The 27,619-nt window shown below is 47.2% G+C and overlaps 1 protein-coding gene across 1 annotated transcript in view; it reads right to left on the bottom strand.

The window, feature by feature from the left end:
* Nucleotides 1–27,619, bottom strand: part of LOC144139321 (uncharacterized) — an 87,123-nt gene that overhangs the window by 24,908 nt on the left and 34,596 nt on the right. Inside the window, exon 2 of the mRNA XM_077671705.1 lies at nt 6,601–6,807. Coding sequence (XP_077527831.1) covers nt 6,601–6,807 — 207 coding nt within the window. The remainder of the gene's footprint in view (nt 1–6,600; nt 6,808–27,619) is intronic.

The following is a 27,619-nucleotide window of genomic DNA, read 5'->3' as shown; positions in this document are numbered from 1 at the left end:
AGGCACCGGAAAAGAAGTGTCCGGGTGTTTATACTGTGACCACATGAGAATGCGATGACGAACGACGACCATGACTTGAGACGCCGACAGCCCGAGCCCCTAAGGTGCCTCGACCATAAAAAACGCTTCCTGTACCTAATCCGAATACGACTTGGGTCCCTGGCGTTATGAAACGTCTATCTGATAGCGCTATTCCCACGCGGTCAAAGCAAATTGGATTTTGAACTTTGGCGTTGACTCAGATTGAATGGGAAAATGTTTCGTGTTTTAGTGACCCTTCTCTTTAAATGCGGGCATTTATTTTCGTCATTTGCTTGTCTTTACCCCAACCGTGGATTCCGCCTTAAGCTAATCACCGCTACGGAGAGTATGGAGGACTCGCTTAGGGGAGGGTGGTGAGGCGTGCGATTGAATGAATGGGATATGATGCGTGCAAAATGAGCACTAATTGGGAAAAGACGAACAAGGTTCGTGTTCCAATGACTGAGCGAGCGACGGGCAGCAAAACAATGCGCTGCGACGTTTCAGCTTATACCGCATGCGGGACCTTTTAGATCCCCAGACATTAAACGCGTTGGTGTTATTAGGCTGATTGAGTCATTTTCAGTGCACTGTAGCCGTCCGCAGCTGCCGTGCTCCTGTGTCCTCCTCCTGTACTGTGCTAGACGCCCGCCGAAACAAGCTCATCGCTGCCAACCTTAAACGACGACGGCGGGAGCGAGAAGAGTGCACCATAACGCAGTTGGAATTGGGTGTAGCGAGGATATGTCTGTTTAAAGGGAAAATGCGTACCGGTACGCTCCTCGAGTACAACAGTACTGTGTTGTGGCAGGAGAGGGTACGAGATTTTGCAACGCACCGCGCGTGCCGAGCAGGGTATGCTCTCCCCCCTGCGCATGCTCTTCTTGCTGAACGCCCGGTGGCGCCTTACCCTTTAATGACTCCTGGAGTGACAGTGTTGCCGGTGTCTTCCTGGGCCGCCACGAAACGAGCACGCTTTCCTCTCCTCCTCTCAGCCGTATAAACTAGGTGTGCACACTCGCTGCGCGGTACTCCACTGCGCATGCGCGTCTCTCCTCCATTCTCCTCCTACCAGCCGTATAAACCAGGTGTGTACACGCGATGCGCGCCGTTCAGTCTGCTTCCTACCCCCGTCTTCGGCGGTTCTGCTACGCTGCTGCTAGGATGAGTGCCGATGTCAACGCCAGTGCCAACATCCCCGTCAACCCGAGTGCTGACGCAAGTACAACCACACAAGCAACCCACAACCATCCGGGGAGCCTGCATTGACAAACACTTCTGTAACTTCAAGATGGAACCGCTACTGCAACATGCACTGACGTTACACTTCACGGACCACAAAGCAGTCATACTCAAGGCGAAACGACAACCACAACTAGACGTTACCTACATTGCCTAATTAAAGACATTCATACCACCCTACCCATGCATCTCCTTACTCTAACACCACACACCAACTCTACTCACACTACTTACTTCAACTCAAGTTACACCCCAATCAACCCCCACTGCTGCTTCGCATCCTCCTCAGGGTTTCCCCCCACGGGAACATGGCGTAATTTTTTTAGCTGACCTCTACCACATCGAAAGCATGGAGTATGAATTCAGCAGCTCAATTCTCAGACACCCCCTCAACGCAAACCAGAAGCTACTGCGTCGAGACCTAGGCGTAGATGTCCTCTGAAACTTTTTTAACCCCTGGTTCCTCCTTTCCTTTCAGTTTTCTTTTCCTTCTATCTCAGCCTTTTATTTATTCTTTTATCTGAGTATCCTTTGTGCTTCTCTCGAAACAGCTGAGATTTATTGCTATATAACAACTCAAGATGTTATAATCAGCTTAATAACGAAAACGCAGTGCCGATAGGGAACCGGCCGGTATTTTTTTTTATCCCTGTCGGTATTCCTTTGAACATTTTGCAACGAGAAGTCATTCTTATTCTACTAGCAAATAACGTGCAAAGTATATGCTCACCACGGTGAGTAGAGAAACATAGGTGGGTTTGAGGGTGGTACACTGGTGCTATCCGTATCTTCTGCGACAAAAAACAAGTAAAGATCCGAGGAAGATTGTGTAATCTGTTTACCGTGCCATGTAAAGAGTGCGTCTGGAATGCATTATTCTTTAAAAATAAACAGATTATATATGCCCCATAGCAGGTGTACGCGAGGCGAAATATTGAGACAGTATGGCGTTATATGCAAGGTATAGCTAGAATTTGGTTATTTAAAATTTGAAAGCCGCTAGCGGAAAATATAGTCGTTAGGTTTTTTCTAGCAGCCGAAAAGCACCTAAACCTGCGTGCGGGAGGCATTCGCTAATGTCCCTGTGAGAAGACATATCTACTCCATGTGTCAGGTGCCAGTTTTTATTTTCGACTGCACTGTACTGTAAGCTTACGCCGCTGAAACTTAAAAAAATAATAATTATGATAAGGTCAGGTTTCAAAACCGCAACGCCAGTAAAAACGCGGGGAGTCAGAAAAAAACATAACCAGCTTTTTTTCAAGAGAAAAAAAACATTTTTTAGTTATCTCTTTTTAAAGCGAAGCCTTCTATGCCTTACTGATGGTGACGTTTTCCAAAAACGCACTGCAGGATTACCAGCTTTCTCTGACTATCATGATGATCGCGGGAGAAGTGAAATTTGAAAAGCTAAGCTTTCTCTCGTCGAAAGTCAATGTCTTTTATGTCGAAAGTCCGAGTCCCGAATGCAAATCACTACGCCCAAACGCACACCAGGAAAGACAACTCCCACAGCGGGTTTTAAAAAGGCACAATAAGCACCTAAAAACGCATCTAGTGGTCGAAATTGAACCTAGGTTCCTCACGTTATGAAACCGTCCATCCAATGCTTCCTTCTGGCACTGTAGAGGTACCTTGAATTCCGTACTTTGACTTTGAATGAGGTTGCATGGGGAAAAAACTATGCCTTTGAACCACCTTTGTCTAAGAAGGGGCTTTGATTTTTTGTGCATGGGACGTCACATGGTTAGGGCACACAACGTCTTTATAACCTGTAAATATTAAAACGCACCACCCCCAAGAAAGACAAAATTAAAGGGGCTCCCACTCGTATATCGCCGGCGTAAAACTGGGTAGCATTTTCTTGTTCGGTAGGCAAGAAGGAGCATTGTAGAAACACTGCTGCATACAAAGATTAAACGATTCTGTAGGACGTGCCTTCTCCCCCTGCCACCCCCCCCCCCCCCGCCAAATAATAACAAAGAGTGTTTATTTAAGGCAAAGGGGCGGAATCAAAGCGGCAACGTCGTATGCCAACGAAAAAGGAACGATACTATTTTGATGGTTCAGGAAAGCTTAGTCGAAGTACGTTACGTCCCGCTTACATCCAGGATACGTCCCGTGAAACAGGTATGCAAAATTGTGTGTAATACAAGGAAACAGTCAAACGAAAAAAATTGGGCCCATCTCCCCGCGAGGTGGGACTCGAGTAAATGCGTCGCGTAGGGGGTGGGTGTTTTGCGTTAACCTTAGTGTTTGGGGGGTGGTGGTGGGGTGGTAGGGAATGTGTTAACTATTATTGCTTATTACTATTAATTATTATTATTTCTTTCATATATTAATTATTACTTTCGTGATTTTGCGACTCGAGTCCCCCCTCGTGGAGAGATGGGCCCAATTTTTCTTTTTTTGTGACGCAAGAAATGAAAGCAAGGAGTAGGTTGTTGTAAGTCGTTATTTATTTATTGGTTGCTGTTGTCGTTGAATTGGACGCTGAGAACGACGGCTTCGTGGTCGCTAAAGTGTACTGTTAAGGGGTCTTTAAGCAGTGGTCATGCGTTGCAGCAACTGGTGAAGACGAGACCGACGCAACTGCTGCCGTGTATCAGCAGCTTCTTGACGTAGTTTGAATGAGTCAAGGATATAAGGCGCGTTCGTACCCTTTGATTCTGTGTCGCTTTAGTGGCGCAGTGGGAAGAGCACCATGTACCTCGCGTTCCGCCCCCAGGGTCGTGGGATCGGAACCAAGCGCCGATAACCATTATTTTTTTTTATATAGTGTAGGGGGGGGGGGTGCGGACCTGTTGTTGAGAGCGAGGAGGGCAGCGTGATGCGGGAGAGGAGGAGTGGGGTAGAGGGCGCACCTGCGCGCTGAGCTGTTGCGGACGGACGGCGGACGCTACATGTGAGGTAAAGAAATGCTCTGCATTTAAAAAGCGCGAGCGGCAAGCGGCCTTACGGCAACAACCGTTGCAGTCCGCTAAAGCGTATACAAGATGCTACAGAGAGCATGTGCCGCTTAGGAGCACAGCGCAGTTTGCGCTCGCTGCCACCCATACATACGTGATTGTTCCGAAATGACGGTAGCGAGTTTTATTTTCGGTCGCAGGGCTTCTCGCCCGGAGTTGGACAAGACAAAACACCAATACTTTGTGAACAAATGTTTTCACGTCTTGTGATGTTGGAGAAAATCGGTTTAGTTTAAACAATGAAGCGTTTCTGCGCTGCCTGCACTAGACTTTAGGGAATAACAATTCCTTAGGCTTGGCGAACAGCAGGAATGGATGTGGACAATCCACAAAAGACGTTGAACGTTAAGCCGTATTGATTGCTAGTTGCCTCGAATGAAGAAACGTGTGGAATCGAGTAGAAACGAATACGATGTGCACGCGGGTTACAAGCAGCGGATGAGATTTACAACAGCCCAGCTCCCAAGTGACCTGAGGGCCACACAGTGGCTCCATATGAGGACCTCTGACGCCGAACGCGTACTTTTATACCTTTGTGTTCAGTTCTACTTTTACTAAACCCTACCAGGATATAGTATGTTGTACAGCGAAGAATTCGGTTGGGCGTGGCGCTTACTCCAGCCCGCGCGCTCGGATCGAAAAGAAACTACCGATGAAATTACAAATGCCTAACCCGCTTTGATGCACCACTCCGGCAGACCTTCACCATCTATTATGGACGTGCCCTGGAACCCAAGACATTTGAACAAAATATGTTACTGTGGCAGGCCTGGATTTGCGGTGAGATACTCATTACCAACCATGGCTCTACGGTCCTGCCTACGATGCGTTGCAAAACTATATCATGGACGCTCAAATCAAATATCTTCCTCTATATAGCTCCATCTCGCTTCTTACCCACTAAGCCTTGACCACGTGAAATAAACGCAAAAGAAACATCTTCAAAGACGCCTTTATTTATTTACTCTGTGTCAGCACAAATTTCTGTTTCAAGGCTGTGCCAGTGTAACGAATTGAAAAAAAGCCTGATCCTTCTCGAAGTATGCCGTTCTATGCAACGTTCATTCCAGCCGTGTTGTTCGAGCGGGGCTGCCCTATAAACCTGGAAATGAGCCTGAAAGATCAAAGTGGATGGTTGTATACTCTAAAAATTCAGAAGTAGATTTTATTCTAAGGACACCTCTCGGGTCAAATTACCTTACCGTCATCGCAGCGCCTAGTTCTTCGCAGCGCCTTAGAATTTATATGCCTTCCCAATAAATATGCCTTCCCACACAAGTGACCAAATTATTTCGGCCCCTGTGCGTACAAAGACAGCCCCAATCACAGGGAGAAAATGTGACCGTAGGGAGAAAATAGTTAACTCTTCGGCATAACCCCAATTTTCAATTTACTCATTGCTTTTTTTCAGGCCCGCGTGAAGCACACGTGCTCGTGTAACAAAACAGAAGAAAGTAGAAATAACCCAACACGTCACTGGAACTTCCAAATTTAGCGAGAGAAGAAAAAAATATCAACGTCACTTTGGGCACCAGAGGTTGTCGTTGGACCGTCACTTCTGCCACCAGCCTCTCCAGTAATTGAGGGTGCACGCATTGGAGGACCACGGATTCAGAATGGTAAGGAAGGGTGGCTGACTGTCATGCCTGTCAGGAAGAGCTTGATTCACGCCGATGGCTGTGATCCTGTTCCTAAGCTTGACGTGTTAGGCCGACGTCGGGGCGACCACTTTGGTTGCTTAAAAGCACGTCAACTCGTGAAATTCCAATGAGCGTGCTTGCGAGTGACGGTATTTACATCATAGAACTAACAAAGATGAGCAACTGTAGCACCCCCCCCCCTCCGCCACCCTCCGTCCCCTCGCTCATACACAAAACTGGCGCTACCAGACTCATTTACTGCAAGAATCCAGATAACTTTAGCTTCGATGTTCAGGTGACGGCGTCATATTGCCCCAAATCACACAAAGCCTCTCATTTTAAAACAATATTCGCACGCGAAGTATTCTTGCAATTTTCAATCTTTATTATAAATATGAGTGAGCAAGCACGATGAAACTAGACGCATGTGCACAACTCGGAACGACTCAGAGTACGAGTCTAAACTTTGCCTGAAATCGTTTCGGAAGCTGAACGAACACAGTGACGACTCACGCTGTTCCGACTAAAAGTTTCTTCCAAGTAAGCGGGAAAATATCTAGAACAGCGTCTCACGTTTCATGTAACCTAAGATTAACAAAAAAAAAAGCATACACACCCAAGCCACGTGGTGGGATGCGCAACATAAAGAGAACCAGTGCTGAAGGGATAGAAAATAACACTTCGGTTTTCGCAGCAGTCAAGAGGAACGGAAAACAGCTGGCACTTACCATACTCTTCGTCATCGTCGTACTCTTCGTCGTCCTCATCGTCGTCGCTGCTACTTTCAGTTACAGCACACTTAGCAGACCGTGTTGTACGGTACACCACGCCGGTTCGAACCGCCGTGTCGTCTCCAACGCCACTCGTACCTCTGCCAGATGAGCGAGGCTTGAGGAAGCAACGCCTGGGGGGTGCCTTGGTCTCAGGGTTAGCATCTGTCTCACAAACGGGTTGGGGATAAGGTAAGAAGAGAGAGAGGGAGAGGAAAGAGGTCATTAGAGCCCATTGACAGCACTTGGCAGTACCAAAGTTAGTAGTACCAACGCAAAAGGTAGGGTAGGTTGGTACGACAGTAGAAAAGAAACGTAACGTTAAGGAAAAGGTCCCTTCAAGAGTGGGGCCTAACAAAAACTTCCACGTAAATCTTAATAAAAGTTCATAATTTAAAGAGCGCTAAAAAGACGGGCTAGGAAAAGGAAGGCACTAAACCAGTACCAATTTTGCCCAATTGACTGTCTTTCTCATTTTAATGTGAACGTGGTTTTGCAGCCTGCTTAATGTGGGCCTTCAAACCTGGTACTGTGTTGGGTTTCTTCTCATTTTCCATCAACTTCGCTCTGCTCTGGGCATGTTACAGCACTCCACTTGGAATAGCCAATGCGGCTACTTTCCGACCACTGAGAGGGGTCAACAACGTTTTTCTCCTGCATCCACTCCCACCATAAGGAAATAGAAACCACCCCATGAGACTAACTTATTCGCTGATCAGTTTACGCGATCATCAAGACGATAAAAAAATCGTGTAAAGCAGTGACGACTGTCCAGCCTCCTTCAGGCAAATTCTCTATGACGTCGCAACATCTTGTTGGTGAAATTGGCTGTTGCCGGACAAAGCCACCGCCTAGAAACATGGCGGGCCGACTGCCGTGGGGCCTCTAGTTTTGTTTTATTGTATTACGTGAAAGATAACGGGCAGTGAACACAACGATAGCTATATTCTTACTGCTGGTCCATAATTCGTCACTCGTGGACATACTACGGGTAGGGAACACAGTGAGGCTCTTTGATTTGCAGTCTCGGACTCACCGCAGACTCTTCGAGAAGCAGTCTAGCATTCGATTTTCTTATGTACCCGTATGGTTTCGGAGAATCATAGGACTACGGGTGGACTATCTGCGGTGAGTCCCCTGAGTGTAAATCGAAGAGCCTCAGTGATAGCTATATTCTTACTGCTTGTCCATAATTCGTCGCTTGTGGACATACTACCGGCAGTGAGCACAATGATAGCTATGATCTTACTGCTGGCTAGTAATGCGTCACTTTTGCACATACTACGGGTAGTTAACACAATGAGCCTCTTCGATTTACAGCCTAGGACTCACCGCGGGCTCTTCGAGAAGCCGGCCGGCATTGGATTTTCCCCGGTTTCTTATTGGCTTCGGTGAATCTTCGGACTACGGGTGGACTATGCGCGGTAGGTTAGAGAGTGTAAATCGAAAAGCCCCAGTGACAGCTATATTTTTACTGCTGGTTCAAAATATAATTCGTCCCTCGCGGACATACTCCGGGCAGTACTCTCAATGACAGCTATATTCTTACTGCTGGTCCATAATACGTCACTCGTGCACATCCGACGGGTAGTGAACACATGCAATGAGGCTCTTCGATTGAGTTTCGGACTCACCGCAGACTCTTCGAGAAGCAGCCCGGCATTAGATTTTCCAATGTGTCCCTATGCCTTCGGCAAATCCTCGGATTACGCGTCGACTATCCGCGGTGAGTCCGAGAGTGGAAATCGAAGAGCCCCAGTGATGGCTATATTCTTGCTTCTGGTCCATAATACGTCACTCGTAGACATACTACGGGGAGTACTCCCATGATAGCTATATTCCTACCGTTGGTTCATAATGCGTCCCTCGCGGACATACTACATCACATTTACGCAAAATTTAAGTTTTTAATCAGTTTTTTCTCTTCAAAACGTACTTCGTGACAAAATACAAAATAACCAAAGACTGCTGCTTTTAAGTTCAGTGAAGTTGCAGTTTTTTGTATATACAAGTGTGTTAAGCCGCTGGCTGTTCGGGGGACTCACTTGGAAAACGATCTCGAAGATTGTGACTTTCAGATTTTGGGCACTTCGTGCAAATGTAGCAAAAATGATGGCGACAGAGGAGAGAACTCGTTACACGGTGAGACGAAGAGCACCTCAAGTTTGTTGGGTGCGCTCCCTAGACTGCACTTCCGTGCAGACTGATTCACAATGTTGGCCACCTACTTTTTAGGTGAATCTTCATGTCATCTACTTATCTATGAGTGGCCTATATTGTGGTATAACTTGTACAAAATCAATAGCGTGTGCGTGGTACGGCACAGATCAGTGGAAAGGTCAAATGTGGCTGACATTAAACACCAAGTGTGACAGGCTGGCACCCTGGGGTATGTCTTCACTGCCAAAAAAATCTAAACCTCTATTCGGCACGCTAACTTGAGCGGTAGCTTTCCCCAGTCGAGGGAGCTTCGAATGTAGGTGTTGGTGCGTTGGGCACAGTTAATTATGCTTGTAAAGACGCGAGTTTACATATCCTAATCTGTAAAGCGAAGTCGGTGATATAAGCAATATTTCGTAGCATAATTCGGCTTGTTAATATTTTAAGCAATCTAAAAGATTGTTATCGTAATTCTGCGCCAGTTGGAGTGCTTCAAAAAGTTTAGTAGAAAAATACGCACTTTCCAATTGAACACCCTTGAACCGATGCACGATTTCGGGAAAAAGACTCCTAAACTTTGCTCGGCCAGCGCGGATGATGATGAACGATAAGAGTTTTCTTTCTACCTCAAACACCCCTTTTACGTTTTAGGAGCATAGCGATGAGGGTACCTGGCATGCCGTGTGGCGTTATTTCTAACAGTCGATATTACCGAACCACGAAATTCAATTTTCGGACGCACCATCTAAATTCGTAGAGTTAAATATAAAATAAAACTTATCTGCGCTATACTAGATGTTTTTTATTTCTGTTTTTTTTAAAGCCCTGGTGAACTATAGGGCAGGTTTTCTTATCAAAATCTTCATAAGCGCTGGTTGTGCTCCCAGGCTTCTGCTAAGAGTCTTGAACTGCCTGCGCTATAGCGTAAGCTGTGAGGGTAAAATTAAATCAATTAATGTGTCGATGCGAGCTAGTTGATACTTCATCATGGGAACAGGTTAAGCGCCAGGCACAACTGGAGGAAGTAAAACAGACAGGAAAGGCGCCCCTTTCCTGTCTGTTTTACTTCCTCCAGTTGTGCCTGGCGCATAACCTGTTCCCATGGTAAAATTAAATATTTGTTCTATGCAGCCGTGGAAGTACGACCGATCTTTCCTGCCCGCTTAACACGTCTTGTTTGAGTTGAATGAGGCCACATACGATTAGCGCCGCGAGAAAACTTGTATGTGAAGCTCGGTAACTGCAATTGCGCGCATTGGACCACGAAATTCAACTCCCGTAGGCAGCTTTTATTGTTGTCATGCAGGAATAAAAAGAAATGAGGCCTGAAATAAATATTGCGGTAATAAAATATTTCAAAACGTGAGATACCGGTCCACAACATAACAAGTCAGTCTTGAATCCCGAGGGTTCAATTCTAAATTCTCGTTTTCCCTCCAGCATAACACAATTACGAAATGAAGACAGTCTATGTGACTCTGTCGCGTTGACCTTTTATATATTCAGTTTTTTTTACTGAAAGACCAGGCACATCGATACCAAATATGAACATAGTCGACTGAACTAGGCTTTGTTGGTGAAACTTGAGGAAAAAGCAAATACACCAAGCAAGAAACACAGTCACCTGCTGATGGTCGAACACAATCGTTCCCTAATGAAAAGGCCAAGTAGGCTCCAAAACGTTGAAACCGCTTCTAATAAAAACCCTTCGTTGGCTTTTTGCGTTTGCCTCAACTTCGATATGAAATGAAATGGATTTCGGCGCAAGAATAATTCGAAAAACGCGATTGTGTTTTCTGAATATATGCCACCTTAATCAGGTTTCCGTCTATTTGCGCCATGAATATGAATAGCGCTTTCACTGTGCGAGTTACAAAAGTTCATGACGCGAATGGGGTATAATCTGGAATGGTTTATTCTATCTTGCGGAACACAGACAAATGCTGAGAGAGCTTTGGAATTGGAGACATATAGCGTTCGCCAATACATATGCTCATGGGGCTTTAACACATGCTGGTGGCAATAGTAAGTATGTAAATGAGTGGGCTTGCTTGCGTGTGTGTGTGCATGTGTTAGTATGGTTCTGCGCGTGTGTGTGTGTGTGTGTGTGTGTGTGTGTGTGTGTGTGTGTGTGTGTGTGTGTGTGTGTGTGTGTGTGTGTGTGTGTGTGTGTGTGTGGGCGTGTGTGTGTGTGGGCGTGCGCGTGCGCGTGGGCGTATGTTTGCGTGCGTGTGTGTCAGCGTGGGCGTGTCTACCTGTGCGCGTGTGTACTTGTGTGTGTGCGTGTACGTGTACGTGTGTGTCGGTTTGTGTGGCTGTGTGTGCCTGTGCGTGTGTGTGCGTGTGCACGTGTGCGTGTGCGTGTATGTGCGCGTGCGGGTGTGTTTTGTGTGCGTGTGCGTAAGTCTGTGTGTCAGTGTCTGTGTGTCCGTGTGTGTTTGTGAATGCGTGTGTGTGGGGGGTAGTGTTACCTTTGATCAAGGATCAAACTGCATCGTATGCCTACAGAGACCTCCTACCGCCGCTTATACTGGTACGTTGAAAGGGTGATATGACATGTTACACGAAAATAAACACTGGCCTGCGCTTCACGCACTCATTCCCTGGAAAGTATATATCGCCATACAAAAACTCCTGACCCTCGAATTTATAATGTTGGGACTCCCTAGTGGAACTCCTGATCGTGACTTCGGATACCCATTTTGCCGACCGGTGCGGCTTGCGTGCAAATTTAATTTTTCTGTTCCTTAAATGTGCGTCAATGAACACCCTGAAAACCCAACGTACACAAACAAAATATTCAGGACTGGTTATGCGTGGCGCCTTTTATTCTTAGTAGAGCTGTTTTGTACACGAGTCGGTCCTGGCGTAGGTCATGCTGATAAGAAGCGTTTAACATTCATCGCTCCTGAATATATTGGGGCTTTGGGAGATAACAACAGGTGATGGAAGTTGGGGTTTTGCCGTTCCACAAAATCGACTGCAGAGAACTTCAAGAGCAGACCGTTCTTTTTAGTCCAGACAACAGAACATTCGGACCTTTAGAAACACGAAGAAACACGGCCTTCTAATGTCATACAACCCCTCCCATTATTGAGTATATGTCGATCTGCGCCCGGAGTAGGGACAGTTGTTGACAGCCCCATTCATGACGCGGAGAATTCTCATGACAACCTTCGATCAGTCGGCACTCTGCGAACGCTGCCTAGAACGCGCCTACCTGCCTGCCGAGGCAGTTGGAGTGCTGTACAAGACCTTTTCGCAAGCATAGAGACGGTAGAGTGGTGAGGTGTGTAATTAGGAAAACCAGTGTGCACGGGCATTATTCGGGCTGTTCGTTGTCTCTGGAGGAGCTTGTCGATTGGATGAAGCGAGTAGTGAGTGAGTGGCGTCCGGGCTTCTTATAAATCAAAGGGCGGTCGTAGATCGATAACTCCCACGTGTGCTCTTGGCGCATGACAGTATGCTACGAAGGAGTCGGTCACGATCTTATGGTGATTATCCGATTGCCCAGTGGCTGAAAGCTAGTACACCTCGATGGCCCCAAGTGTGCCCTTGGAGTACGGAAGATTTCTTGGGGTACTTAAGACTGTGTACGTGCTTTGAAGGCAAAACCCTGCCGTACTAATGTGACCGGTACCTTTTGTGTAAACGTTCAGCCATCGACACAGGAGCCACGCTATTTTACCGTCCCCACTTTATTTTTTACATACAGTGGCACAACACATGGGCTCCTGGAGTATGGTACCACTCTCACATCCATCCTAGTCATTATCGTTGTCATCATCATCATCATCATCATCGTCGTCGTCGTCGTCGTCATCCCAATCCTGGTTATTTTTACTTCACGACGAACGCCTCTCCAAAAGATCTCCAGCCCCGTAAATCGAGTGCTAGCTGAGTCCACCCTATACTGATTGCAGAAGCAAGCAGCTGATGTCCCTTTCTTGTAGATGAAAGTCTTTCTTTGGGTGCCTAAAAGATAAAATTTTAGTCTGGGTGTCTCTCGTTTTGTATCTCCATTTTGCCGCCCTGCCAAAAGTTAACGGAATTTCTAAACGAGACGTTTATACGGGAAAAACATTTCCAAATCTCAATATCTGTTACCAATGTTAATACTTGTTCCCATAGTTCAGCAAATATAAAAGATTAGGTTTATTCAAGGCAAAACAACAATACTTAAGTGATAGGTGAAGAGTTCATTTTAATAAAAATGTGTGGCTGCTTGATGTTTGTCATAAAAAAATAAAAAATGCACCCTGGAAAACGGTGGTTTATAACAAAATTACGAATACCACTCGGGACTCCCTATAGGGGCGGCGTTCCACGAATTAAAACATTAATCAAACGGTTCCAGTAGACGGCGCGCTAGCAGTGGAACGCGGCAAAATCGAATTGATTTGAGCACGCTTCAACCGCGTTTATCCCTGGAGAATGGAGGCGGGAAGAAAAGAGCATGAGAGGTGAGAGGGCAAGAGGAGATAGAGATGTACGCGGCAGATGCGGCAGATGACTAGGGCTCTTTCATCTGCATTTGCAGTGAATTGAGCAGATATGCAGCCATTTTTATTAAAGTTGTCCCCTCACTTCTGCCTGCAAAATATAGACAGAGCTGCGATTCACTGTCTAGTGGAAAATGATTTTATATTTGCTTGTGTTCGCTCGCGCATCCGTCTTTTTAATCACCGATACTCGCCAAGCTGCGCCGAAAAATCAGGGTGCCCAGGAAGACGGCGTGCTCTGTCACAAGCGCCATTTTGGTAAAGCGACCGCTCTCGAAGCCGTTAATTATATACCCTTCCTTGCAAATGCAAGGGTATTGCGCATCGGTTTGTGCGCTGCCAACGAGTTCTGACTTAGGACCGTAATGTACTATAGAATACCGATCAAGGGCCTTTAGGTGTAAGCCTACCTGAACACAACTGCAAGCCCACCATTGATGTGTGCGTTGTGAGTGAATTAACCGGTAACCGCCGGCGATGCTGAAAGGAGGGTTGCGTAGCGCTGATGGCTCTGCGCTCTCCAACTACGCATTTACTGTTCAGTATAAAAGATGGTCGAAAAATCTGAGTTCCCTTTGAGTATCTGGTCGGCAGAGGTACGAGGGGTGTCAAGGGGTAACAAGACCTAACTATTTTGCAACACGCGGAAGCTCGCACGAACTTATTCTGCGCTGAAGCCTGGCATTTGCATTCCAATCCGCAACACCGGACATCCGTGTTCTCCGAACGCCGGCCCAGCCCTTGTATTGCCTCCAAACACCTACCTAATCCCTTTCCTCCCCACAAGCACGTACAAGACAGGGAGGGGAGGGGCAGCGGGGTTATGGTGTGTTTGATGGGAAATCGGTGAACAGGACGTCGCTTGGCCTGCATTTCAATGCACAAAGAACGGGGCCGTTGTTGATGCCGTGTTGGTTTCAGAAATGGAGGCAGCTCGGATTGAATTTTGGATTGAATTGGAAGTTTGGATTGCATTAGTCTAGCTACCTCGCCCCCAAGCGGCTTTCACGTTATTTCGACAGCTATGTACGCTCGTCGGGTCGGATTCCGCTCGGGTGTTGGGGGGCGGTTATTGTTTCTTCTTAGCATTGTGTGATCGATGAGAGAGGGCACAAAAGAAGGTTAGCTGAATTTTATTTAGTAAGCCTTTAATAAGGAGCTTTCATGGTGATAGTAGGGAAGCAAGGCAGTGGTGTAACGATTAAGCAATTGCGAGTGCCGATGGATAGCGCAAGTGTACAAGAAGTAGCGCTTTCTCCCGTGAAGTGACGAACCGTGCCATTGAAGCGGATCGGGCAACCAAGCCTGCCGTCACGGGTCTTATTGGTGGCTGGGGCTGCAGCCGTGGTCATGGCTGTGTTGTTGGCGCATTGCGCTGTTAAAGGCGCCATGAAGACAAAATACAAGCTTGGTTGATTACAATGACTGCTTTCTTTCGATGATAATCTTAGGGTAATTTGATCGTACCACTCAAAAACTAACGGTGGCATTGAAGAAAACGCATGAAGCAGTGACAATTCCAACGCCACATTTTGAGGACATCTCTATGGCGTTACAGAACTAGTGCGAATGGCGGCCACCGACCAAAGGCACGGCCAAGTAACATAAACGGGCGTATGTAGTGAGGTCCTCGATCGGTGTGAACGTAATATTGGAATGGCAACGTGAATTTCACACACTGATAACTTTATTTTAGCGCTTGCTTCTATAGTGCCAACCTCGTTCATATTTCGTTCTTGTAGTGCGAGATTTCAAGGCATATTAAAAATTTCTTGTTATTCATCCGTTAATTTAGGAAACGTTTTTGGGAACTGGAATAGAATTGATTGGATAACTGAAGGCTAGCATTTTCACATCAAAAGGATTCCTATTTGTCTTCCTGACCTTTTTTATAGGAAAGCATTATACGCCTCATTAAACAAAAATTTATATAAACATCCCCCTCGCGAGGGGCATGGTTAAATGCAGAGCATTTTCGGGGGGCGCACATACCCGATTTTATCTGGTTCGAAAGAAATTCACAGCGAGAGCGAACGCCGAAAACCGCCCCATCACGGCACCACCGCGCCACGACCACGTCACGACTACGTCACGATCACGCCACAACTGTTGTTGGTCCCGCAGCAAACTACGACGCATGCGCGCCCCACCTGTTGCTGAACGCGATCCGAGCACGCAGAGAACAAGCGAGGAGCAGCGGAGAGCAGGCGAGGAGGAGTGGGGGAGAGGGCGCACCTGGAACGGCTGTTGCGGACGCCGAGGCAGGCCAGCGCCGGGTGACATCGTGAGTTAAAGAAATGCTCTGCATTTCAAATCCGGTGTCGATTTGAGGATAATCTAACAATAGATCCAAAAATGCCGACCACAAACAGATTAATCAGAAAGGCGCCAAGAAATCGCGGATTAACATCAGATTCTGCAGTGAGTACCCTATAAACCAAGTAAATGAATGGCCCTGAAAAGAACATTTGGTACAATTTTGTCTGCGCAGAACTCGAAACCTTACCTATGGGGTACGAGAAAATCTCTCTAGCCGTTAGCCCCAGGAGTGTGTTACCGCAACCAGAATCTTACCGCGAGGAGACACCTTGCCAACGTACGATCACCCTCCCAATGAAGCCGGATCGATACGTTTGCGTGTCCCGTAGTGCATGCGTCCATACGTGTAGCTGCATATGCTACGGAAAACTTGGCAAAACGGCGATTATATGTATTGTTGCCGCAGAGAACGTGCGTACCTCAGATGTTACGAGCGTCTCCAAGGCGTGACGACCGAATGAGAGTTCGTACTGACTATACGGAAGCAGTCGGAGTAAGGACAACAGCGCCTGCCAGTGAAGGACAGCATTCAGAGCGAGCACGACGGCTCAACATGAGATAAGAGCCTAGTATCCTGTCCGTAGGGGCTGTTGTTCACTAGCTGCTCCAGGTACAAAAAATTGAGTACAGCGTAATACTTTTTGCCCGTCGAATAATTTACCCCGTTTGTGGTTTTAAGGGATAGAGAACAGCGACGCTCCTAAACTAAGAGTGTTTCTTGGAAATTTTGGGCGTGCAAAACGCTCCCGTGTTTTTATTGAACCGTCCTGAGTTTACACGCCATCATTTAGCCACATCTTCTTCCTTCTAAATGCTTCCCGTTTCACTGTGTCCTGTTCAAGATCTTCATATTTTCACACCGATGTTTTGCACCTAATGCAAGCGCCTTCTCTAGCGGCGGGACATGACATCAACCTTACGGGGTCAGTAAAGTAACCTCAGCTGACTTTGCCGCACAGTGCGAGGTTCTCAGCACGTACGCCTTAGTTTTGACCCGGCCGGCTAGTGTTTGGAGAAATTATTGTTAGTATAGCTGCTCGCGCCGGTGAGCTGGCCTACCATCAATGATGTCTGCCTGTCCAGGCTGTGATGCTTGGTGCTTCGCACACTTGAAGTTTCTCACGTCCGAAACTACGAAACAAACACCACACCTACATCGAGCTGTTTAGAACACTTCTGGAACGTCGCTTGTGGAGTGCACGTTTGATTTATTTGCATACATGCGTTTATAGGAAGCGATCTGCTGAATTATTCATTCTCTGTCGCTTCGGAGAAAACCTCCGGTTGAAGCACAGTTCGTGGAACATATCGCTCGCTTGAAACACTCCGCACGCACCTTCAAGGACGCACCTGTAGGATCGCGGGGTATTTGATATATTGGACTGAATAATTCAGGCGAAAATAGGTGACGTGACTTGTTCCGACGAGATCATCGATCTTACAGTACGCGTACAGTCGAGTCTAAGCGCCTCTTTAGCATGCTGGTGTCGACGCCCGTGCTTAGCAAAAGGTCCATATCTAATGCCCCGGATGGTATTCCCGAGAAGTCCAGTTTCCGAATCGCCGTTTCCACTGTTTCGCAAATCGAAGGTGTCCATGTTATGAAAGAAGTCCCCTCAATCCATTTTTTCCCTACAAAGGGTTCTCACACGCAATGGAAATAAGATTTGGGAATACGTCCTTAGGTGTGGTCTAAATTTAATACTGCACCGCCCTCTCGTTGCTTGTGGGCTGATATGCGTAGGGCTTCATCTTCTCACACCCATACCTGCCACAAGCTTATATCATTCTGAATGTTTAAGCATGTCTTTGGACGGGTCCCAGGGAAGGGAGCGCGTTAGTTCTGCCTCCACACGTATTCTGAGTATCCACATTTCACTCATCCCGACTGACCAGTTGGAGGATATTCTTGTCAACTGCCTGCCACTTCATCACCACATGGTATCGGCAGTACGATCACAATACGGTCACCAAGAATAAATTAGCTTTAGTAAATAAACGCTGGTTTAATTGTTACCAAGCTGTTGCAGCGTTGCTTTAAGTCACCAAGACCGGCTTTAAAGCAACGTAGCAAGGAGCAGATCTTTAACCAATACCCTGTGTCATAGAACCATTGGGTTATGCAGTCATAAAACAATGCGATCATGAAGAAAAGGACCACGGTAAAACCTCAGATTACTTGGAGGGTGGTATTATCTTCGTCGGCATCTTTGTTGCGACTATGACATTTTTATCCGTGCCATGCTATCGACATTTCTTAATGCAGGAAGCCCCCCTGTGCGACTTGCCTAACGAGTGTCTGTCCGCGGCTGCATTCACAGCTGCGTTTGTGTCTGTGTCGGCCGCATCCATGTAGAATGAGAAGCTTGGTAGAACCTCTGTGGCAGAATGAATATATCTTGCTAATTTCTCTAGAGTACGTTGCATAAAATATGACTACGTTCATGCCCATCCACCCGAAGCTTAATTCGAAAACTACCCGCACGAACAGCTAAGATGACTGTCCAAGGAGAAATATTCTCAAAAATCAGTATCTCTTTGTGTACCCCTCACCAGATAACACCAGGAAATTCTCAAAGCACTAAGCAAAGTTTTCATTGTGGAAGTGCTGGCGTTCTTTGGTGGAGGCACATGGTGGAAATCAACAAGCAAAACCAAGTAAAGATGAGGTACAAGATGCCAGGTGCCGAAAGAATTTCTGATACACACTATCATATCCGTTTTCCGGCCCGGTCCAATTCCCAAGCACGTAACCCAAACGTTTTGTCCGGCCGGCGTGAGGATCGTGCGCAGAACAGTCTCCGCTCGAAAAAACAGTGCCGCGGATCACCAACTTCTGCCCGAAGGGAATACAAAAACAGATACAGGGACGGAAACAAAAAAATTCCCCCGCATTTCCCCGAGGGGGAGAATGTGAAAGTGCGAATGCACGGTTGTAGGCCCGCTTGCGGCGCTTGCGCTCGGCCCCCGCAGCCCACCGCCTCGCCGCCTTCTCTTCCATCTCTTCCATCGGGTTTGTAGTATCACGTGTACACCACGCAGTTATCAAGCCGCTATAACGCCGCTGAGTCGCCAACGCACGCCGCTGACGACGTAGTTTGAATGCGTTAAAGATATAAGGCGCGTCACTAACACTGATATCACCGTCGCGTCCGTGGCTTGGCCGGTAGAGCGTCGCGCTGCGGCCGCAAAGCCCTCGGATCGAAACCTGGCGCCAGATGCTGTTTCTTTTTTAAATATAGAGGAGCACTGCGGACGCCGACGCCGCCGCCGCCGCCGCCGCCGCCGGCGGTGGATGGTTTGGGGTCGCTTATAAAGTGCATTCGCACTTAAAACGAAAGCAACCCCGAAGCACGATATAGGGGCCACTTTTTCGTAACCAGGAAGAATATAAAATACAACCTTGATTAGACCGCGACGAAGACCCCAGAGAGGGCGCCCGTGACTGTGAAGCTGGAACCCGGCTAGGCAAGCAACACGGCATCGCGGACATAGTTGTGCACGGCCGGACGAGCCGGGCGAATCAATACTAAAGCTCGGGTATTCTCCGCCTGATAAGGTTTCGTCGAACGCTCCAAGATACACAAGGATTTTGGCGGAGGGGAACAAAGGTAGGGAAACGCGTAAATCAACCGTTATCATCAGGAAATGTTGCGTGCTTGCTGGTTGAAATGGATACTGCCGAAGAAGAGCGGCTACATCCCAAGAGTGCACAAAAAAAATGAAAACTACGATGTTACATGTGATGAATGTTACATGGAGCACGTACTGAACAAGGCCATAACAAAATCAGTAAGTGGGAAAAGGGAGATTACGCTGAAATAAAAAGTAGTTAGCAGGAAAGTAAGGGCATAAGAAAAAGACAGAAAGCAAGACAAAAGGTAGTAAAATTATTGTTTCTCAGCCTCCTGGTTGGTTGAAGCTGGTCTTTTTTGACGCTTGCCGTCTGAGTTTCTGCAAATAAGAATGACTTGTTTGTTCGTAGTTGCCTAGATAAGTAAGGAAGAATGTTTTCCGTGTGCAGGTGGATATTTGGACGTAGTGCCCCACAAACAAACAATGCTTTTCTGCAAACAAAGATACAAAAGAGCATAGCGCATACATCTCAACATAATTTTTCAACTTCTAGTTTAGCTGTGGTGAGCTCTTTTTTAACATAAAAGCCAAGAGGTTGTTAGAAATATAACTGGTTGTTAGATATTGCTAGGAAAGACATTATTTCTGAGCCTGTAAAGCTTTCGGGCAGAGAATACACCAAATTGAAAAACTAAAAGCAAATTTGTTTCTTACACTTTTTTCGTCACATTGGTTATCCGACGTCACTTTTATTAATCAAACCAAACGTAAAAAGCGTCCACCTTGGGTGTGACATGGAAAAGCGCTTCGAAACAAATAAAGCAGGACGAGCAAATAACGGAAGCTACGGGATTAGAGTGGTGACAGCGAAATTCGAAACAGCGCTTCCGGTGCGAATAATTGCCAACAGACTCGGAGCTTTCCCATTGTCACGTACGCCAGTTCGGGGATTACATGGCTTCAGTTTCCATGGAAACGGCCCCCGAACCAATCTAAAGGTGGCACCAGTTGCGACAGGAGTGCGAATGGGATTCCATTCCTTGAACTTGCCTAAAACTGTGGCTTGCGCGTTCGCATGCGTTTGTTTCCACTAAAGAATCTCAGCCTTTTTTTCCCGTTTCCTTCACTGCAATTCATTCCTCGTCTCTCCGAAGTAACCCAGCCGCGGGAAAAAAGTATCGTCTGCTTACGGTACCCATTCGCGGCTAAAAAATTCGGCCTCAGTTACTCGCTCGTGTGGTCTGCTTCCTCGCAACTTTTCCTGTCGTCTGCATTGAGATTCTTTATCGTATCCTTTGTTTTGTTTTCGGCAGGTTTACGGTTCTCTGCCCTTTCGGATATTGGCGTTCATCTTGTCTTCTTCACTTGATTGCTGCTCCGGTGCATCTGCTCGTTCTGGCATGGCGGGGCGGGCTGCACCAAGGTCCCGCTATTTTCATTTCATCCTTCCGAATTGAGGAATTGGAAAGGAGACTATAGGTGCGCTTGTCTATACCTAGCGCCGGATATTAGATGTGCCTACCTCATTCGCATGAAAGTGCTTTGTTTACACTGTGTTTTGTCTCTTTCCTGTCAAGAAGGGCAATAAATTTGTATGCGGATGTTATTACATACCCATGTGCATCGGTATCCCTTGCCGCGTTTTAATTACCTACGATATCGTGCGTCGTTTCTTTTGGGTCTCTGAGTGAGTCAGTTAGAGTGAGTGAGTGAGTCAGTCAGAGTGAGTGAGTGAGTGAGTGAGTGAGTGAGTGAGTGAGTGAGTGAGTGAGTGAGTGAGTGAGTGAGTGAGGGAGGGAGTGAGTGAGTGAGTGGGCGTGCGTGTGCGTGAGCAAGTGAGTGAATGAGTGCGTGATTGAGTTAGTGAGCGAGCGAGATGGCGAGTAAGTGAGTGCGTAATTGCGTGATTGAGTGAGTGAGTGAGTGAGTGAGCGAGCGAGCGAGAGAGTGAGTGAACCTGTGCGCGAGTGAGTGAGTGTGTGAATTAGTGAGGGAGAGAGCGAGCGATTATGGGAGGGAATGAGTGAGTGAGTGAGTGAGTGAGTGAGTGAGTGAGTGAGTGAGTGAGTGAGTGAGTGAGTGAGTGAGTGAGTGAGTGAGTGAGTGAGTGAGTGAGTGAGTGAGTGAGTGAGTGAGTGAGTGAGTGAGTAAAATGAGTGAGTAAGGGAGTGAGCAAACTTTACTTGGATAAACTTGCACGATGACACTCGTTACCAATGCGCGGCGAATGTGAACGACAACTAACGCGGTTCTTCGATAGGAACAGCCTGAGTCGGTCATATCTTTTGCCCAGGTCAGTGGGGGGAGAAGTGAGTAGGGGAGGTTCAATATTTGGGTATTACCAAAAGAATAGGCAGTTCATTGAGATATCCGCCGCAGAGCCCACAAATTGGAGGGGGGGTCTTATTCACGTCAGTTAGGAGTGTGTTTTTGTGCTGGAGTAGCCTATTCCTTGAGCTAAATTTTTCGAAAGAGTCACGCTCGCTCTTGCGATTACGCTTTATGAGGAAGAGGAATGCCGTGCCTGTTAGGCCGAAGTTTTTATTTTTGACGGCAGAAATGCTCTGAACGTGGGATGTCCCGGCGCTGAAGAGACGCTGCACGGGCCAGCGCTTTTATCCGCTCATTCGCAAACATTCATACATGCCCGCGATGGCAAATAAGTTCATAATTTTTATTTCTGCAAGTGTTGGAACATTAAGCCGTGTTTTCCTGAACGTTGTTGTGGAAGAGCTGCCGAAGAGCGCGCTCAGAGTCCGTGAAGGTGAGGGTGAGGAGGCTAGGGACTAAAAAGAGAAGTTGTGATTGTACTGGATTACACGGATGCTTGTCAGGATCGTGATATCGGCTACTTTATTGAGCCTGTCAATCAGATTCCGAAGAGCAGCGTTAGTTTGAAGAGTTCGTGTATGGTCTCGTTTCTACCTACATTGCGGTCAGAGCCTTATGTGTGTCATCAAACGTGAAAATTGACCGTAGTCGTCATCGTAGGCAACAGTACGACTGGTTAGAGATCGGTCACCGCTGAAAACAAGAAAAAAATTAATTACGTTGCTGTGGAATTACAAACTGGAAGTTTGAGCAGCAATTAAGCGCTCTAGCCACAGCACTAACCGGGCACCTGCCAGAATAGAAAACACAGATTAAACGGATACTTCCTCTGTGACAGCTGCACGCGGCGGCATTTGCGTAGAACGGGTGCACTGGCAGGAGAGCTCTGACTGTGGGGAAAGCTCCAGCTCGAAGTTCACCCAGTGTGATTGTCGGTGTAATTTGCGTCAAAAGACGAAGAAAAGGAGGAATGAGTCGAGAGCGTGATGCAACATTACAGAGATCTTTGGTATTCTCCTGGCCTTTTGCCTTCCCAACACGTAGGAAGACCTAAGTGCCTGAGGAATTTCGACAGCATTGAAGCCCTAAAGCTAACTTTTGCTCGGTTATAGCTCATCTCTTGAACGCGCCGGAGATACTCGCGTCTCTTGAGGCCCTCGTGCTACACAATCGCATCCCATGTATACAACAGTGTGGAACTATTTTACGAGCCGTGAAAAATCTCGCTGAATGCAGTGAGGCGGTGACAACTCCACGCCCTGCACATGATATGGAACTTCTAGCAAGCTCGCTGTCTTTGTAGCCCCTCCAAATTCCTCTCCTTCCCTTCACTTCACTTTATTTCCTTAAAGACCCCACAAGGGGGTGTTACATAAGGGGTGGGTTGTACAGAGATGCAACAAATGCCACAATTTTTTAACAAGACAGGTACATGGATACACTTTGTACAAAATGCTGAATGTTTCTTTTTGCATTTGTGTGTGCATGTCTCTGTGTTCTCAGCAATATATCAGGCATTTTCAGCGAAATAGAACAAAACAAATTGACTTGGAGTTTTCTGTTTTTATATATCGAAAGAAAAGGAATTATCATTTCACTAGTAGAGGTCGGGGTTAAAAACTGTGAACACATATTTCTCAATATAAACCCTTCTCATGGTCTACAAAGGTCATGAATTATACAATATACCGTTTTCAAAAGACCGCTTAGTTCGGCTATTCCGTTTCGCAACTTGTCCCCGAAGGTAGTTTCTATTTACGAGCGTAAGATATCTTGGGCCATCGCATTTATAGCGCTGCGATGATTTCAAAAGACCTGGGACGTTTTTGCTTCACTTCATCTTATCGTCTGCTTTTGATTTCATTGGTGCTGTTTTAAAAACAGCTGCGGTACCGGTAAGCTAATAGCGTACTGCGATCGTTCATTTCGCTAGGACCGCCGAATGGGATCGCCTTAGGTTTCCTCTTGGTCCCAGGGCTTCCTTTTATTCTTTTACCAACGGGGCTTTCAGTATAGAAAAAGCAATGTCGACGCGCTGCTTATTTCAGAGTAAATCCGCCCAGCTTTCTTTCTTGCTCGCCACAATTTTGTGCCCTTACTTTTTTAGTTTGTGCTGCATGCCCCGACTTCTTTCTTTAGATGACTCAACTGCAATACAGGTTTTGGGTTGTAGTGGCCTAAGTATCTGTCGTCTTTGTCAAGGCAGATAGGTTTTGACAGGACTGAGCAACTTCTACGGCAAATCGTCAGGATATCTAAAGTTCGCATTCAGGTTGTTCCAAGTAAAATTGAATCTCTCCGACGTTCCGGCATAGCGCAGTCGGCCTATTCGATGATGTCGATATCTTGATCACTGGTCGCGTTATACATCTTCAAGAAATTCGCAGAAAATCACCTTAGCTATTATTGTTTTGTTAGTTGTTGCATTACTTCTTGTGTCCGGGCTCTGCGTCCGCAGACGGTTTTACAAGTGCGCATGGTCATTTTGAAAAATCGGGATGTCGTGGGCTTTATTAAACGCCAGGAATTTCGTCCGTTTCATAAAAGGTTTGCTTGCGAGTTGTGGGTGTTGAAAAACCTTAGATTTAATCTGGTGATGTGGAAGTTGTCATACCTTCAAGGAGAATATGGGACCAGACTGACGGCTTAGCCCTGGAGACCTGATATTGATGGGCATTCAAGTCTGCACTGGTCATGATGTTCTTCCACAGCTCAGGGATGGGAAGAGGAGGGATGAAATGGGCGGACTGGTTGAAATTCGCAACCCAAGGCCATTTGAAATGGGGAACAGGCTTGAGGGCATAAATTTACATGTGGCAGGGTATTGGGTGAGCACATCCAATGTAGCCAAGATGATTTCCCCCAATCAACGAAAGCCATCGGGTTGATTTGGGCCAACGTCCGTTTCTGCCTTTTTTACTGGAAGCCTAGGTAACTTGCTTCTAAAGTCGGTGAGACGGTGTCGGAGGTTGCAGAACTAGGCGAGCGAATTCAACGCTGGAGGACGAGAGCGACGTAACGAGGGAGGAGAAAGTCTTGAGTCACTCAAGGTCAAATCAGACGCACCTCTAAAACATCAAACAAACAAAAAATCACAAGGCTCACATCTCTTTCGTATCCATTAGAAGACCACGTGGCTGATTCAACGCTGCATATTGAAGGGCGCGCCATATACACGTCCATACAACCGTGAACAACGTCGGTCGGGGCACACCCCAACAAGCGCCGGGTAAAAACTGAACAATACTTGGCAAAACGCGTGATATAAACGTGCCCAGTGTCCCCTGATACTTCGGCCGGCTCAGAGGGATGTACCAGGGAGAGCCCTTGGCCGGCGGAACAATACACATATATACTACACACTTAAAGCCCTAAAGCTAACCGCATAACAAAAAATGGCTGCGGCTTAGCTAAGATAAACTTGGATATGCAAATCAAAAGCTCGGCTTGGTTTCGATTTGTTAACCTTTGATTTAGCTGTATGGCCGACCACGTCTCAAAGCCGTTCAGTTCCGTTCAAAGCTCACAGAAGGAGGCCGGGCGAACGCACCGTTCCTCTTCTTCGGGGGTGAGACGAGTCACGTTTCCCGAAACGACCCAGTGCCTCGGCCGCAGCGGCGGTGGCAACCGCTGACGGCACCCGCAGCAGCGCCGACAGAGGTGCCGGCGAATCACGCGATACATCTCGAGGGGTGTGTCACCGGGGTGTGTCTCCGTTCGAAAGGTCACCATGCGCATCCACCGCGAAATCGCAGAACGAAAGTAGCAAAGCTTTGCTTTAAAATGTAACGCAAACAAACAAAAAAAACCACCAAACAAATATCAAAAATTAGTTATAGGAACGCTATTTTCGAAGCCTCGCGCAAGGAACCTCCAACGGATGTCCTACGACTACCTGTGCCTATTGGACGGGCTACCCGGTCACTGGCGGGGATGTGGCGTAGACGTTGCGCGGCTGCGACGCAGTGGCAGCCGCAGTCATCCAGTGCGAGTTTCCGTACTTACTGCGCGCGGTCGTTGTGGGGGACGGCGTCGGCGGCGCGCCTCGCTACGTGATTCCTCTCTGGCTATTCTTCCGCTAAAAGGCGCAACAGGGGAAGGTCCCTGGCCTTACGACCGTCTCATAGTGTCCAGGAACGTAGCCTAGGGGGCCGTCGACAGAGCGTATACGCTTGACGCAGGCGCTCGATCGTCAACGCTGGGGCCACCATTTTACACGTTGGTGGTGCGACTCGGGGGATTTGCCCGATGCAAGGTAGGCCCGCGGCATCCCAGGCTTGTGGGGTGTCTTCAAACTCCTGGTCGCGTCCCCCTTGCTCTCTCCTCCCAGACGGTCCGCCTGTCGTGCTGCTTGCTCCTGCTGTCGTGTGATGTCTCAATCAGCCCACTTGTCCATGTTCTAAATTTTCTCGCAGGAAAGACACAGCATGCTCTGAAAGGATTCATTTGCTCAGCCGCACTTGGCGCTCTCCAATTCGCCGCTGCCCCACCTTTGGTGTTCGTGGCGTTACGTAATTGGTTCTCTTCTTGGCGGCCAATTTAGAATGATCGTCTCCTTCCTGTCCTTTTTTTCCCTTCGCCCGAACGCGTCATCCCGATACCCTATGGCGATTAGCCATTGAACAATTACGCCCACGGAGTCTTGCAAGAAATCCGCGTTCGGGAAGCGACACTTCAGTATAATTTGTGTGGTTTTCCTTGTTCGGGCTCTTCGTATACGTGTCTGTTCTGTCGCCGTGTCGTTGCCTTAACGGCCGATACCCATTAATTACCCTGCCGGAACGACGCCGCCTTACAAGCGGTGCGAAATATTTTGGACCTGACACTTCCATGCGCGCTACATTTTTCCTCGACGCCAGATGCATTGAGCTGGGGCTCCATTTTAATTCTGCCTTGATATAGAGCCCAAAGAATACTTGAATTCCTAAAGCTCGCGTAAAGAAAAACGTGATTTGCATAATGGCGCTTCGAGAAGCCCCTTTTCTCGTTTCTCCGTCAAGATGAATCTACATTTGAGTAAGCAAGTCATTTTGAAATGCCATGAGGATATTCTGCCTTGATTACTTTCTCCGTACGATAAACAAGCCGTTCAAACGCAATTGCTGTGATGTCTGCAGGAAAGCTGTATTCCTTTTCTGCTTACTATTTTATTGTTTGTTAGATTTATGGCAGTTTACTGAGGAAATGAACTTGGCGACCGAGGAAACAGACTTTCACTTTTTGAAAGAATACTGTTGAACCTATATTTTTCGAAACCTGGTTTGTACCGATATTTCTATTCATCAAACTATTTCGCGTTCGCTCCCACACTTGAGCATAGTCCAACGTTTTTACGCTTTTACGAAGATCTCGATTAGGGAAAATATTTCAGGGGTCTCAACGATTTCCTTTACTGGAGGTTCAAAAATACAGGCAGGTACAGCCAAAAGCTCAAGGGAGCGACAAAATGCGATGAATTTTAATTTTCCTGGGACTCCGCAATTACTTTCCGCGTTATACGGAATCTTATACCATCGCGTGAGGAGTCGATGTGATTACAGGGAACTCGAAAATATCCTCGGTTTTCACATAAACGTTCGATGCGGGGAAATTCTCCGATAACAAATGGTTTTTGTCGCAAAAAACAATGCCGTAATCGGCAGACGGTACACACGACGTCAAAACTTTGCATCTAACTTTTCAAAGCACCACATTTGTTGTTGTAGTCTAATCAGCTTGTAAGGTCAAAGTACTTCCTGGTGTGCTCTCGTCGAGCAAACACCGTGAAATGCATCCGGTCGGCGCTGAAGACACGGGCGCTCATGATGGCCGTTAAACAGTGTCATACACTTCCGGAGCAGCATCCACTTCCAGAGCAGCATCCACTTCCGCTAAGTATTGTTTTTGAGCGTCGGGAGGAAGACAAAAGCATGCCGACGTCACCTTCCGTCCTCTCGTATCCTTGTGTTGGAAACAGAGTGTTCTAACACGTGGAAGAGCTTAGGAAGACGAAGAGAAAGCAAAAACCTCAGGGACGTGTGGTTTCTTCCAAACAATCCCTAGGGTTTGTGTCACCACCGGGAGCGCTCGATCCTTTGAAGCAGTGGTTC

The sequence above is a fragment of the Haemaphysalis longicornis genome, unplaced genomic scaffold (assembly GCF_048455015.1).
Source record: "Haemaphysalis longicornis isolate Haplotype H1 unplaced genomic scaffold, Haemaphysalis longicornis Haplotype H1 scaffold_5, whole genome shotgun sequence".
NCBI lineage: Eukaryota > Metazoa > Arthropoda > Arachnida > Ixodida > Ixodidae > Haemaphysalis > Haemaphysalis longicornis.
The sequence above is the reverse complement of the archived record's forward strand: the minus strand, read 5'-3'. Positions and strand labels throughout refer to the sequence as shown.